Source organism: Canis lupus, chromosome X, assembly GCF_048164855.1.
Source record: "Canis lupus baileyi chromosome X, mCanLup2.hap1, whole genome shotgun sequence".
NCBI lineage: Eukaryota > Metazoa > Chordata > Mammalia > Carnivora > Canidae > Canis > Canis lupus.
In genome coordinates this window covers 1736132-1750309 of record NC_132876.1, presented here as the reverse complement: position 1 = coordinate 1750309, position 14178 = coordinate 1736132, and the positions used below count along the sequence as shown (strand labels likewise).

Below are 14178 nucleotides of genomic sequence, written 5' to 3'. Positions count from 1 at the left end.
GCGCCTCCGGCGAACGAGGGATCTGCGCGTGGTTCCCAGCCGAGCCAGGTCCGGAGCGTCCGGTTAGGGCGGGGGAGGCGTGGGCGGGGGGAGCCCGCGGCTCCGCCGACAAAGGAACGCTGAGCGAGACTCCAGCCTGGCGTGTGTCGTGGGGCCCTGGAGCCCAGAGGGAGGGTGTCAGCCCCGTGACCCCCAGGAAGCCGCACGCAGCCGCGTAAGCCCCACTCGAGGGTGTTTTCCTTCTTTTTCAGGACCACAGGTCTCTCACAGTTAGGGCAAAGCCTCGGCCAAGAGCCCTACACCCAAGATGGCCAGCCGGAAACTGGCCTCTCCGCGCCGATGTGGCGACGCCCGATTGGCCGGCCGGCCGCCCGCGCACCAGCTCCCGGCGGGGACCCAGCCCGCGCAGGTCCGGACGCCACGCCCGTGCGCAGGCGCACCGGGCGGCTGCATCTGTGGTCCGGAAGTGTGGCAGAGCACCCGCCCGCCCCGGCCGCGACTCTATGGTAACTGCGCGGGAAGATAGTCCGCCTATATAAGGCCTGCGCAGGCGTGGGAGCGCCTCTTTTTCCTTCGGCGCGGTGAGTAGCCGGGGTTCCGGGCTTGTCCCGTGCGCTCTCTGACTCTCTGGCCTGCTTGGAGGCCTGTCTCCGTCTTCTCTTCCGACTTTGTCTGTTTCGTTGCAGCCACTGAAGATCTGGTGTCGCCATGGGTCGCCGCCCCGCCCGGTGGTGAGTGCCCAACCCGTACAATTTGGCAGCTGAGAAAGGAGGGAGGACTGCGCTTGGCTGCTAAAAGCAGCCGTGGGGTGGGGCCTCGAGTGGAGCGCTCCTGTGCTGGGGACACACTCCACGTCTCTCCCAGTGCCTCCCGGGTCGCTTGGGATCTTCGATTATACTGTTTAAGGTCCATGCGGCTTTTCAGAGCATCTTCTGTTTTGTTGGGTGTTGGGGTGGCCGATTTTCCTTGGACTGGCTGCGCTCCGTCACTTTCGGCCTGGAAGCCACGTCCGCCTTGCATCCTTCCTGTCTTGGAAATTCGCCGCCTTAGGAAGCTCGATACCCTTTCAGGGCCTTTGTGTGCTATCCCGGTCTTATTTCCGGGCGACATGCCCGTGCCTTCTTGGGCGCCAAGGGCCGCCCTGAAAAGCGGGCTCAGTCGCCTTGTATGTCCTGCAGGGGGCGTTAGAATCTCTCCACACGTGGTCCGGAGCCCCGATTTAATGCCACGTGCCCAAAAGTCGGTGGATAGCATGAAACTGACTCACTAATACTCAGCAAATCTTCCGTGTCTTGAAGTGAGAGGGTCTTTTTTTTTGTACCTAGAAAAGTCCCCTAGGATCTGTTAGAAGTATGAGGCCATAAAGGATCAAGCGAGGTTTTTGGGCTTTTATATTCTTAGAATGGGTGTTTTCTAAGTTCTGACCACCTTGTTTTGGTTGTCTTGCTTAGATCCAGTTTCCAGGACTGGAAACCGATTGATACGTTGTTGCCCTCCCCATTCGCAGCCCTCCTTTGGTTTTAACTTAAGGGAGCCTCAAAGTGTTTATTGTTACATTCACTTGTGAACTTTAAACTTCGGTTTCCTCCCCTCTCCGCAGTTACCGGTACTGTAAGAACAAGCCGTATCCAAAGTCACGCTTCTGCAGAGGTGTCCCTGGTAAGTAGTGGGCGTGCTCCCAAACTGGTTTGGCCGCACTGACTCAATTGCCAATGGTACCCCCCTCCCCCACACACCTAACGAAGGTCTTTTCAGATGCCAAGATTCGCATCTTTGATCTGGGGCGGAAGAAGGCAAAAGTGGATGAGTTCCCATTATGTGGCCACATGGTGTCAGATGAGTATGAGCAGCTCTCCTCTGAAGGTGAGGCAGGATTCCTTAATGGCTGTCCCTTCTAGCTGCCCCCCACCAGACCCAGAACACACTGCACTGGATTTCTATTTTAATGAGTGCCTAACGGTGAGCCTTTCTGAAAAACTCACCCATCAGTACAGATATACTGTGAGTCGGGGAGGGTTACAATAAAAACGTGTGTGTTTATCTCCTCTCACTCTGTTGCCACATGTCATCACCCTAGCCCTGGAGGCTGCCCGTATTTGTGCCAACAAGTACATGGTGAAAAGCTGTGGCAAAGATGGTTTTCACATCCGAGTGCGGCTCCATCCCTTCCATGTTATCCGTATCAACAAGATGTTGTCCTGTGCTGGAGCTGACAGGTGAGCTGGGTCTTGGGTCTCTGCTTTTTCAGGTGTTTACTCATAACTTGAGGCCTTTGTTTGGCTTGATTTTTTTTCATTAGGGCAAAGAGATGGCCTCACACAGAATTCAACCATTTAATAATACAGCCAGGTTAAATTTAGGCTATGAAACGGATCTTAATGGGCCATTTTTGCCCCATAACACCACAGAGAACTGCTTTGCAGAAACAAGCACAAAAGACATTGTGACTGTCTTAGCCTCTTGGTGACAGGTGGAGGGGGCTCCTTCTGAGGGAGTAACTTTAATCCTGATGCCAGCCATCTGCCAGCAAGCAGGTAGCTGAAGCAGTCACAGGTTGGAGGGCTTTCAGATGAGCCAATGACCCCTTAGAGGAACTGGCTAGTCTGTTTTGAGTTTTCTGTTTTCTGCAGCCAATTAAGCCGACTGTGCTCTTTCTCCATGGGGGCCCAGTGTGCCATGGCTGCAAACAGTAGCCTCCTTGGTAGTGTATGCAGCCTGTTGATTGTATGGGTTGCCCTAAGGGACCTTGGAGACAGCCCTTTGTGGTCGACTTAGAGGTCTGACATAATGTTATCTCCAATCTAGGCTGCAGACAGGTATGCGAGGTGCCTTTGGGAAGCCCCAGGGCACAGTAGCCAGGGTCCACATTGGCCAAGTCATCATGTCCATCCGTACCAAGCTGCAGAACAAGGAGCATGTGATTGAGGCCCTACGCAGGGCCAAGTTCAAGTTCCCTGGCCGCCAGAAGGTGAGTTGTGCTGAAACCACCGTCCTGCCTTTGCTTGCCCCAGTGTCTAGGTTTCCTGATGCCATCCTCTTCATCTCTCCCTAGATCCACATCTCCAAGAAGTGGGGCTTTACTAAGTTTAATGCGGACGAATTTGAAGATATGGTGGCCGAAAAGCGGCTCATCCCAGATGGCTGTGGGGTCAAATACATCCCTAATCGTGGCCCCTTGGACAAATGGAGGGCTCTCCACTCATGAGAACCTTGCACCACCCGAACCCTATTCATGCCCACCAATAAATCCTGCTTCCTGTCTGTCTGTCTTTGCATCTGGATTCATGGAGGGTGGGGGGCTCTTTGGAAATCATGAAAAGACTACAAACTGGCCCTGGGCCAACAAGGAAACATTAGGAATATGGCCTAGAACATACCATCCTCCAAGTTGCCTAAATGGCACTATGATTTGGACCTGCTTAGGTCAGAAATTCAGTTCAGAATCTCTTTTCACAAATCCAGGCTGTGATGACTCCATAGGCATTGAATGCTTCTTTAGGCCAGTGCCCTGCCCCAGTGTGATGAAAAAGGGCTTGTGGCCTACAGTTAACTTGGAGCTGCTGCAAAAGTTCTCGCTGAGGACCCTACCAGAAACATAACTGGAAATGGGGAGAAGTGAGACTAGGCCTGGTTCCAGACACCTTTTAAGCCAGTCCTCTAGAAGACAGGTCTTGAAGTTGGCTCATGAAGAGTTGTGCTCAAGTTTTCAGGCAGCAGTCCTGACTCCACTCCTTCTGAGGACTCCTTTCACATCCTTGGCCACTGTGGCCAGTGTCCATTCTGATACCCAGCTCCCAACCTTAAGTGGCCCATAGGGCTTAGCAAGAAGACCTCATGGCAAGTAGTGTGCAGCTCCCCTGGGCCTGGGGATTCCGGAGTGCTGTCTGGCACCTCAACTGTGTGCCAGGTTTACAAGAGTAGCGTTGGATTCCACATCCTGGAGGAGGAAAGATACCCCCAGGAACTCTGTTAGGCCTGATGGCACGTGGCTCTGCACCCAGAAGAGAATCCTAAAGGAATCTGGCTCCAGAGCAGGGCACAGTGGTTGCAGAGGCCCCCTCTGCTTGCCCAGGCTGGGCTGTGTGCTGCATGTAAGCTCTGTGGCCCATCCTCTGACCTTTTGCAATCCTTACTAAACAGCCATTTCTAAGGTTTAAAATCCCTTTTATTTTTGGCCTTCAAATGGTTCTAATCTGTAAGCATTTGTGCTAAAATGGCCCTGATACCTGCTAGGTGGTTTTACTGAGCTGTTCCCCGAAAATTGAAACTGGGAAGGGAGAGTTCTGTGATCCCGACATCCTAATAAAGAGTCCTTAACCTACAAGCCCGCGTATCCACACAGTTGCTATTACGTGAGAAGTGTTACATCTATTTTCTGTATGCACCTGTCGCCTGGGTAACCAGCCTGAGCCATGCCTCCTACACCTGCCAGTCAGTGTGGACTGGCGGTACCCTGGGCGGAGGGAGGCTGAGCTGCACAATGGTCGTGAATGGTCGTGAACGTGGGCTTGACAGAAGGCAGCAGCAGGGCTGTTTGCAGCTACTTTGATTTATTAGATTACGAGTTTAAACATACTCTGTTCACTAGTTACTGCGTGTGTAAACTGCTTATCGGTCATTGTATCTGCTGGAATCTTAATGCAGATTCCTGTGAATCCTGTATGCAATAAAAATGGCTCTCGGGCACATCTGCTCCACATGTGTAATATCCCCAAATTTAGCTTTTTCTCAGCGTGTAAGTTCCCTCTTTGTCCTATAATAAAATCTGTTCTGTTGTGATTCCCTTTTCTGAGCCTTGCAGTTGAGCCAAAATCACCTGAGCCCCCTTTCCTCCTCCCCCAGCCCTAGAGCCTACTCTATCCCCTCTCGTGACACTAGCCAGGGGCAGAGTGCCATGGGTCTAGCCTCAGGGTCCCTGCCGCCTTCTACATTCTAATGCCAGGCAGGGGCCCAACCAAAGAACACAAACCAAAGCCAAAGAAAAGGCAGGTGGAGACGGGTTGCAGTCCAGTGGGGCAGAGCTATAGTCAGATGGAGGAGGGCTGCAGCCGAAGCCCCTCAGGAGTCTCTGGGTCCCCGGAGCAGAGAGGAGAGACCACGATTTGAGTCCCGAAGGCAGCACAGTCCTCCCATCTGTGGGTAGCAGGCCCCAGGCTGGTTCAGGCCACCAGGCCCAGCTAGGGGAGCAGGAGTAGCAGCAACAGCAACAGAGCAGCCAGGCCAAGAGGCTGGACCCTGGGTGCCGCCCGGCTCAGCTCCACTTCCACAGGGTAGTGGTCGCTGATGTTGAGGGCCTGGGGGAAGGCAGTGGGGGGACAGCGTCAGTGTCTCAGTGTCGGGCGGGGGGACTTGGCCGTGAGCCGGTCCCTGCCTCGCCCCTTTACCTCCTCTTCGTTGAGTCTGAAGCTCCTGGGGAAGTTAAAGGCGGCCGCGGAGCTGAGCAGACTCTGGCAGCGCTCCCCGTGCAGCACTATGCGGTCGTAGGCGCAGTGGGTGCTGGCCCGCACCGTGGTGTCCTCCCCGTCGGCGATCACCCAGCGGAAGCCCGCCTCGGTCCGCAGCGCCAGCTCAGCCAGGCGCTTTTTGTTCAGTGAGGCGCAGTCAGCGTTGAAGTCCCCAAGCAGGATCATGTCCTGGGCAGGGGGACAGCAGTCAGGCCCGGCCACCCAGCCATCGTGTCCCTGGCCCTCCTGTGCGATCTGGCCAGCCCTACCTTGCTCTGCCAGCGCTGGGAGACGTCCAGAAACACGTCGTACAGGGCATTCAGCTCCTTCTCCACGGCCTTCGGAGTGGTGTGCAGTGGGACCAGCACCAGGCTGGGAAGGACTGCAAGGCCCCAGGATGAGGCTCCCACCCGCTCCGGGCATTCCCCACCCAGCCTCTGCCAGTAACCAAGCCCTCAGGGAACCAGCCAGACCCCCCTGCCCGCTCCCACACAGCAGGGCCACCCTTCTTCCCTTCCTACCCTTGCTGGGAAAAGTGAACTGGGCCACGAACGGCTCCCGGGCAAAGAGATCATCCTTGTCCTCGTACACGTAGGAATCCAATACCTGTGTCTTGTGGGACCTGGGGGACCAAGGGATGAGAAGCAGTGGCCCCCCCATCACCGATTTGGCTTCGCGAGTGCCTACGTCAGAGCTGGCACTCAGCGAGGGGCCCTCCACGACTAGCCCTGTTTCATGTGACTGCAGCCTTCCTCGCCGCTTTTCCAGAACTTGTTTTTTATTGAGACATAATTCACACGCACATACCACGGAATTCACCTGTTTCAAACCCAGAATTCAGTGGCGCTTAGCACATTCACAGGGTTGTCAAACCATCGCCACGATCCGTTTTGGAACACTCTTACGGCCCGAAAGAGAAATCTCGTACCCATGAGCAGTGCCCCCCCCATGCCCCTCTGCTCCGCCCCTGGCAGCCACTGATCTGTTTTCTGTCTGTAGATTTGCCTGTTTTGGACACTTGGTGTGAATGGAAAGAAAATACTACGTGGTCTTTTGTGTCTGGCTCCTTTCCCTTAGCAGAGGTTTTCAAGGCCCATTGGCTCTGCAGCATGGCTCCCAGCTTCACTCCTTCCTGTGGCTGCGTGACATTCCAGTGCACAAAGAGACCGCCTTTTGTTTACCCAGTCAGCGGCTGATGGGCACCTGGATAGCTACTTCTGATTTGGGGCTGTTATGAGCAATCCTACATGGATGTGTTTCTGCAACCCCCCGCCCCCATTATTTGGGAGTGAATTCTAGACACGTGATTTCATCTATATAAATAGATCTCCTTACCTGACCACCCCCTTGCCCTCTCTATCCTGACCCTGGAGGGCTCCCCCCACCCCAGGCTGTCTGAAGGACTTAGGGCGGTCTCTGGAGAGCGGGCCTGCCCAAGGCCCACAGTCAGCCCCCGTCGTTGTCTCTTCCCAGGAGCTTCGGCCGGCCATTCTCAAAGAGCAGCCCAGCCTGCCCTGAGCCCTTGCAGGGGGGCCCCACATCTGAGCATGGATAGGGAAGGCCTCCTGCGGTAGGGACATGTGGGCGGGAAAGCTGGCTGGGGTAGAGGGGAGTAAGATACCAAAAGAAAACCACTGAGGAGGAAAAAAGTGCAATGAGAAGGCGAGGGCCCCAGCAGGAGGAAGGATCCTGTAGCTCTTGGGACTACGGAGCCATCTCACACACGGCCAATGCCACGTCCGCCCTGGCCGCCACCTGCGCTTACCGGTAGATGTACACGTACTTCTCCATGTATGTGTTGCGCCCTAGCAAGGGGCTGCTCAAGAAGCTGTAGAACCCGGAGTTATCAAATCTGCCAGGACAGGGAAACCCAGGTCAGGGGCCCTGAGGCTCTGGGGGGCCCTCGGTCAGACCCCCAGAGCCCTCCTCACCGATTGAGTTCTCGAAGCAGGAGGGATATAGCACTGCCAGAAGAGTCCACCACCTCCTGCAGCACCATGATGTCGCAGCGAGCCAGGATCTGCAAGACCCGGGAGGGCCGGCCCCGCTCAGTGCCAGCGACCCCAGGAGCAAGGTGGGGTCCCTGGGGAAGTGGTACCGATGCGGCTCTCTGGCTGAGGCCCCCAGACAGCACCGGGACCAGACAGGACCCGGGAGAAGCCTGAGTGCCACCCCAACCACGCCGCACCCGCATCACAGAGGAGGAGACTGGGGTCAGCGTCTCGATGTCCTCCCTCCTCTGGGCAGGCAGGGCAGGGGGCTTCGGGCGGGGGCACCTACCCGGACAAAGATGTCCATCACATGTTCCCTGGCCACCTTGGAAAGCGTCAGCCGCTGGGCATTGAAGGCACAGATGCGAAAGGCCTCAGCCCCACCGGGCAGGAGAAGCAGGAGCACGGCTGGGTAATGCATGGCTGTGTGGGCGCTGCTGGGACCTTCTGGAGGAATCCAGGTCGTCCCAGGGTACGGTGCCGGCGAGGCTCAGTTCTGCTTCTCAGAGGACATGGCATGTGGAACAGAGGAAGTGATGCTCACCCTGCCACCCAGTTCGAACCTCCCAGAAGTGCCAGCATCAGCACTGCAGATTTCCCGCCTTTGTCCCTTTGGACACCTTCCAACATCGGCACATATGGCTTGACTTCATTATTTTTTTTTATGATTTTATTTTTAAGTGGGGATCCTGGTGGTGCAGTCGGTTGGGCATCCAACACTTGATTTTGGCTCAGGTCACGATCTCGGGGTTGTGGGATCGAGCCCTGTGTTGTCGGGCTCCAGGCTCTGGGAGGAGTCAGCTTCTCTCTCTTTCTCTCTCGCTTCCTCTCCCTCCGCCCCTCCCCCTGCTCACATGCACTCTGTCTAAAATAAATACATATTTTTAAAAAAGATTTCAAAAAAAAAAGATTTCATTTATTTATTCATGAGAGGCAGAGAGAGAGAGAGGCAGAGACACAGGCAGAGGGAGAAGCAGGCCCCATGCAGGGAGCCCGACGCGGGACTCGATCCCGGGCCTCCAGGGTCACGCCCTGGGCCGAAGGTGGTGCTAAACCTCTGGGCCACCGGGGCTGCCCAATAAATACATATTTTAAAAAAGATTTTTAGGCAATCTCTACATCCAACGTGGGGCTTAAACTCACAACCCTGAGATCAAGAGTCTCATGCTCCACTGACTGAGCCAGCCAAGCGCCCCTGGGACTTCATTCTTTTTAAATATGGTAAAATACACATAGTATAGGATTTACCATCTTAGCCGGGTTTCTTTCTTTCTTTTTTTTTAACCATCTTAACCATTTTTGAGGGTACAGTTCAGTGGCATTAAGTACATTTCCATTGTGATGCAACCATCACCACCACCCATCGCCAGAATTTTTCCAACTTTCCAAACTGAAACTGTCACCATTAGACACCCCCTCTCCCCCAGCAGCCCCCCTTCCTCTCTCCTTATTTTTTTTAAAGAGATTTTTATTTATTTATTCATTCACGAGGGACACACATGCAGTGAGAGAGAGAGAGAGGCAGAGACACAGGCAGAGGGAGAAGCAGGCCCCATGCAGGGAGCCCAAGCGGGACTCGATCCCAGGACCCCAGGATCAGGCCCTGGGCTGAAGGCAGCGCTAAACCGCTGAGCCACCCAGGGATCCCCCCACTTTTTTTTACATTCCCACCAACAACAGGTCACAAGAGTTCAACCTCACAGCTAATTTCAACTTCTCACCACCATTATCAACAGGAGGATCGCCTTCACACCTACCTCCCTGCTGCTGAGATGATATCTCCAAGACAAACTCCCACCAGTGGAATGGCCTGGTTCAAGGGCATATAGCACCGGAAGTGATCTCAGCCAGGCCAAATCCCCCGCGGCAGTGTGTGATGCACCCCTTTCCCACAGCCCTGCCACCACCGGACAGCCCCTCTTGCTCATCCTACCAGCTGAAGCCCCCTCTTTCGGAGCGTCTCTCGGCTGATCTTTGGTGCAGATGCACCCAAACTTTGTCGTGTCATTGGGGTTCAGCCCCCTCGCTTGATCCCCATCTGTGTCATTGTCATTTAAGCAACATAAGTCCCTCTACTTCTGTCTGCCTGTTTCTCTCTGTCACCTTTGTAGCCAAACTCAAGGGGTTCACCACTTGGGGTGCCCCAAATTGAGCAGAACCCAAGGAAATGTTGAAAGCAAAGAGGTTTCAACTTTTTGTTACAAGGAGATATGGAGATAAATCTCAAAGTACTGTCTCCCCCTGAGGCTAATACAGGAAGCTTTTATCCTGTATCTTAGCGGGTGGGGCCAGGGGGCTTACACAGGCACTTCTGGCTCAACTGTGCGTGCCTAGCACGTCGACATGCTAGTGCATACAACGTATGTTCAAAACATGGAATAAAAAAATTTTAAAAAATTAAAAAAACAAAACAAAACATGGTGGAAAGCTGTGCCTATAGGAGATTTACTTTAGGAGAACCCAGGAGAGGGGGATCCCTGGGTGGCTCATCGGTTTGGCGCCTGCCTTTGGCCCGGGGTGTGATCCTGGAGACCCGGGATCGAGTCCTGCGTCAGGCTCCTGGCATGGAGCCTGCTTCTCCCTCCTCCTGTGTCTCTGCCTCTCTCTCTCTCTCTCTCTCTCTCTCTCTCTCTCACACACACAAATTAATAAATCTTTTTTTTTTTTTAAGAAGGAGAACTCAGAAGAGCTTTGGCGCTCAGCTCCAGTCTAGCTCAGACTGGCTCACATAAGGCGCGATTGGGGCAAAACCCTTGTAGCAAGGGCCTATGGGGTGGAACGCCTAGTTAGTTGGGTCATTTCTTGGCTGGAACTGTTGACTCTGCAAAAGGAATCATATTCGTCCTCTGCTTTTGTCCCTTGCCCCCGTCCCTTCCACTGATAGCGTTCAGCACTCTTCTTTATTTTTATTTTTTTTAAAGATTCTATTTATTTATTTATTCATGAGAGGCACACACACACACACACACACACAGAGAGGCAGAGATGCAGGCAGAGAGGAAGCAGGCTCCATGCTGGGAGCCCGACGTGGGACTCGATCCCGGGTCCCCAGGATCACACCCCCGGCTGAAGACGGCGCCAAACCGGTGAGCCACCAGGGCTGCCCCTTTTCTGTATTTTTATTTTTATTTTTTATTTTTTTATTTTTTAAAATTATTTGATTTTATTTATTCATGACAGGCACACAGTGAGAGAGAGAGAGAGAGAGAGAGAGAGAGGCAGAGACACAGGCTCCATGCAGCGGGAGCCTGACGTGGGACTCGATCCTGGGTTTCCGGGATCGCGCCCTGGGCCAAAGGCAGGCGCTAAACTGCTGCGCCACCCAGGGATCCCCCTTTTCTGTATTTTTAAAGATGACTTTCTTGGGCAGCCCGGGTGGCCCATTGGTTTAGTGCTGCCTTTGGCCCGGGGTGTGATTCTGGGGACCCGGGATCGAGTCTCACGTCGGGCTCCCTGCACGGGGCTGCTTCTCCCTCTGCATCTCTCTCTGTAATAAATAAATCTTTTAAAAAAATAAAGATTAATTTCTTTATTTTAGAGAGAGAGCACAAATAGGGAGCAAGAGGGAGAGAGAAGCCCAAGCAGACTCCGCACTGAGCACAGAGCCCTACTCGGGGCTCAATCTCACGACCCTGAAGACCCGAGATTGGGACCTGAGCTGAAACCCAGTAGGACGTTCAGTCGCGGCGCCACCCAGCCGCCCCTTTCAGCCCTGTTTGAGTCACTTCCCAGTGCATTCCAGCTGCCACTTGGTCACCTCCCCCGGGGGCTCACTGTGTGCCTCACTCAGGCCCTGTATGCCTCTTTCGCCCCGTCTCTTCTCCGTTCCTCCCTCTTTGTCATAGGGTCTCTGCGTCTCCTTCACGATCCTGGCTGGCCTGAGTGCCCGTCTCTCCCGGGCCACCTGCTCCGTCACTCATGCTGGCTTGGGTGTCCTGCCCTGGTTACTATTCTGGGATGTACGGTGGACATTTGAGCAGCCTGGGGCTGTCAAGGGAAGGCTTGGGGGTTCTAGGGTCAGGGGTCCCCTCCCCCCCATCAGGGCAGAAAGACCCGGAGTGAGTCTCCCGGCTCTAGTCCACAGCGCAGCCCCGGCCCCCAGCCCCCAGCCTTGGCCCCAGCCGCGGGGCTCCCGTCCCCTCTCACCGCAGGCCTCAGGCGGGGGTCACCCCCCCTCCGCCCGCAGGGCCCCCTACCTACTCAGAGCGGCCGGTATCCGCGCCCGCGGAGCTGTGAGCAGATCGCAGCACCCCCGCGGCACCGCAGCGCCGTCTGGGCAGGCCCGGGTGGGGGAAGAGGAAGAGGCCGGGCCGCCCCGCCCTTCCTGGCGCTGGTGTGCCCCGCGGGCCGGCGCCCCGGCTCCACCTCCGCCCCCCACGTGGAAGCAGGCGCCGGCGGCCGCGGCTGCGGGCGGTGACAGGCCTGAGTCCGTCGGGGCACCAGGCCAGCGGCTGCGCCCGTCCCCACGGCTGGGCGATCGCTGGGAGCCGCCCGCGGGGGACCGCGCCCCAGACGGGGAGGCTACAAGGCCGGTAGCCCGGGGCCCGTGGGCGCCTGCTCTGTCGCCGTGGGGACGACCCGGGCACTCCGGGGACTCTGTAGGCCGGCGGCGGGTCCTCGCCGTTGATGGCGGCGCAATCGCGAGGGCAATGTCCCGTTGGCAGCAGCCGTGGGCCTTAGCACGTTACGACTGCCACGGCGATGAGAAGACTCGAAAGCCTTTTTTTTTTATTTATTTATGATAACACGCATAGAGAGAGAGAGAGGCAGACACCCAGGCAGAGGGAGAAGCAGGCTCCATGCAGGGAGCCCGATGCGGGACTCGATCCCGGAACTCCAGGGTCACACCCTGGGCCCAAGGCAGTCAGTCGCCAAACCGCTGAGCCACCCCGGGATCCCCGAAAGTTTTTTTTAAGATTTTATTTCTTGGGATCCCTGGGTGGCGCAGCGGTTTCGCGCCTGCCTTTGGCCCGGGCGTGATCCTGGAGACCCGGGATCGAATCCCACGTCGGGCTCCCGGTGCATGGAGCCTGCTTCTCCCTCTGCCTGTGTCTCTGCCTCTCTCTCTCTCTCTCTGTGACTATCATAAATAAATAAAAATTTAAAAAGAAAGATTTTATTTGTTTATTCATGAGACACACAGAGAGAGGCAGAGACACAGGCAGAGGGAGAAGCAGGCCCCCTGCAGGGAGCCCGAGGTGGGACTCGATTCCAGGACCCCAGGGTCACGTCCTGAGCCCAAGGCAGATGTTCAACTGCTGAGCCCCCCAGGTGCCCCTTCTAACTGGTTTTTATGTAGAAACTCACTCTTTGGGCCTTCAGCCCAGAGCGTGATCCACCCGGGCTGCTTCTCAAAAGTTTTTTGGTTTTTATTATATTTTAAAGATTTTGGGCAGCCCGGGTGGCTCAGCGGTCGAGCGTCTGCCTTCAGCTCAGGGCATGATCCCAGGGTCTCGGGATCCAGTCCCACATTAGGCTCCCTGCGAAGAACCTGCTTCTCCGTCTGCCTGTGTCTCTGCCTCTCTCTCTCTCTCTGTGTATCTCTCATGAATAAATAAATACAAATTAAAAAAATATTTTGGGGATACTTGGGTGGCTCAGCTATTTAGTGCCTACCTTCAGCCCAGGGCGTGATCCCAGAGTCCTGGGATGGAGTCCCACATCGGGCTCCCTGCATGGAGCCTGCTCTTCCCTCTGCCTGTGTGTCTGCCTCTCTCTCTCTCTCTGTGTGTCTCTCATTGATGGATGAATAAAATCTTTAAAAAAAAGATTTTAAGTTATCTCTATGCCCAATGTGGGTCTTGAACTCAGGACCCTGAATTCAAGGGTGCATGCCTTACCGTCTCAGCCGGCGAGGTGTCCCTATTTCTTATTTTTTTTTAAAGATTTTATTTATTTATTCATGATAGTCACACACAGAGAGAGAGAGAGAGAGAGAGAGAGAGGCAGAGACACAGGCAGAGGGAGAAGCAGGCTCCATGCACCGGGAGCCCGATGTGGGATTCGATCCCGAGTCTCCAGGATCGCGCCCCGGGCCAAAGGCAGGCACCAAACCGCTGTGCCACCCAGGGATCCCCTTATTTCTTATTTTTGAAGCACAGGTGGATTGACCTTAAAAAATGTTTCCAGGCTTAGAAAAAATAAAGAAGAAAAATATAGCCTGCTGAGCGGATCCAGGGCTCGCTTCTGCGGTGCTGACCATGTTCAGACCATGTTCTGGAACTAGCTCAAGGCCGTGGGGGACAACACTGGAAGTGCACTCAATGATACATAGTATTCTGTGATCCTAGGCCTGTGTTGGAAGATCCATCACATACTACACATAACACATGTATACACGTACCGCACAAGCCTGTAATATTGCAACGGTGGCAACTGTGTGCGGACGGCAGGTAAAATCACACAATGTATCATAATATGCACGTAAAGTACACTGTGTAATATAAAATGCTACAAGACCGTAGGAAACGGTTAATTCCACGATGTGCACTTAGTCTCAACAACAACGAAGGGGGCCGCGGGGTCCGGTAACGGCGCCGCCAGCCCGATGGCGGCGGGGACGCTTCGGGGACGAACCGAGGGGCCGAAGGGGCGCGCGGCCGCCGGGCCGGGAGCGCGCGGGGGCGGGGGCGGGGCGGGAGCCGGGGGACCCGCCCCCGCTGCCGTCAAGCGGCCTGCGAGCATTTTGCGACAGGCCGTGGGCAGCCGGCCGCCGTCGCCGGCTCGGTTTGCGGCGGGGGCGC

At 55.3% G+C, this 14178-nt stretch overlaps 2 protein-coding genes and 1 non-coding gene across 11 annotated transcripts; 2 read left to right on the top strand and 1 right to left on the bottom strand.

Moving 5' to 3' along the window:
- The first annotated feature begins 553 nt into the window (after positions 1 to 553).
- RPL10 (ribosomal protein L10) lies at positions 554 to 3261 on the top strand. Its single transcript, XM_072816479.1, has 6 exons — positions 554 to 731; positions 1601 to 1659; positions 1756 to 1863; positions 2078 to 2216; positions 2806 to 2968; positions 3053 to 3261. Exons 1-6 carry the CDS (start codon positions 709 to 711, stop codon positions 3203 to 3205), a joined length of 645 nt encoding a protein of 214 aa, XP_072672580.1. The 5' UTR covers positions 554 to 708; the 3' UTR covers positions 3206 to 3261.
- LOC140628934 (small nucleolar RNA SNORA70) lies at positions 2625 to 2758 on the top strand. Its single transcript, XR_012026849.1, has one exon. It is a non-coding gene; the product is annotated as a small nucleolar RNA SNORA70 (small nucleolar RNA).
- Positions 3262 to 4531: 1270 nt separating the features above from the next.
- Positions 4532 to 11774, bottom strand: DNASE1L1 (deoxyribonuclease 1 like 1). 9 transcript variants are annotated; one of them, XM_072816469.1, is made up of 8 exons: positions 11636 to 11774; positions 7725 to 7934; positions 7376 to 7464; positions 7210 to 7296; positions 5966 to 6066; positions 5714 to 5826; positions 5385 to 5633; positions 4532 to 5294 (listed from the first exon to the last, which is right to left on the bottom strand). In XM_072816469.1, exons 2-8 carry the CDS (start codon positions 7854 to 7856, stop codon positions 5178 to 5180), a joined length of 888 nt encoding a protein of 295 aa, XP_072672570.1. In that variant the 5' UTR covers positions 7857 to 7934; positions 11636 to 11774; the 3' UTR covers positions 4532 to 5177. The 9 variants fall into 9 exon arrangements, with proteins under 9 accessions (XP_072672570.1, XP_072672573.1, XP_072672571.1 ...); XM_072816472.1 differs by having other exon boundaries at positions 11632 to 11765; XM_072816470.1 differs by having other exon boundaries at positions 7725 to 7931; positions 11636 to 11765.
- Positions 11775 to 14178: the final 2404 nt, after the last annotated feature.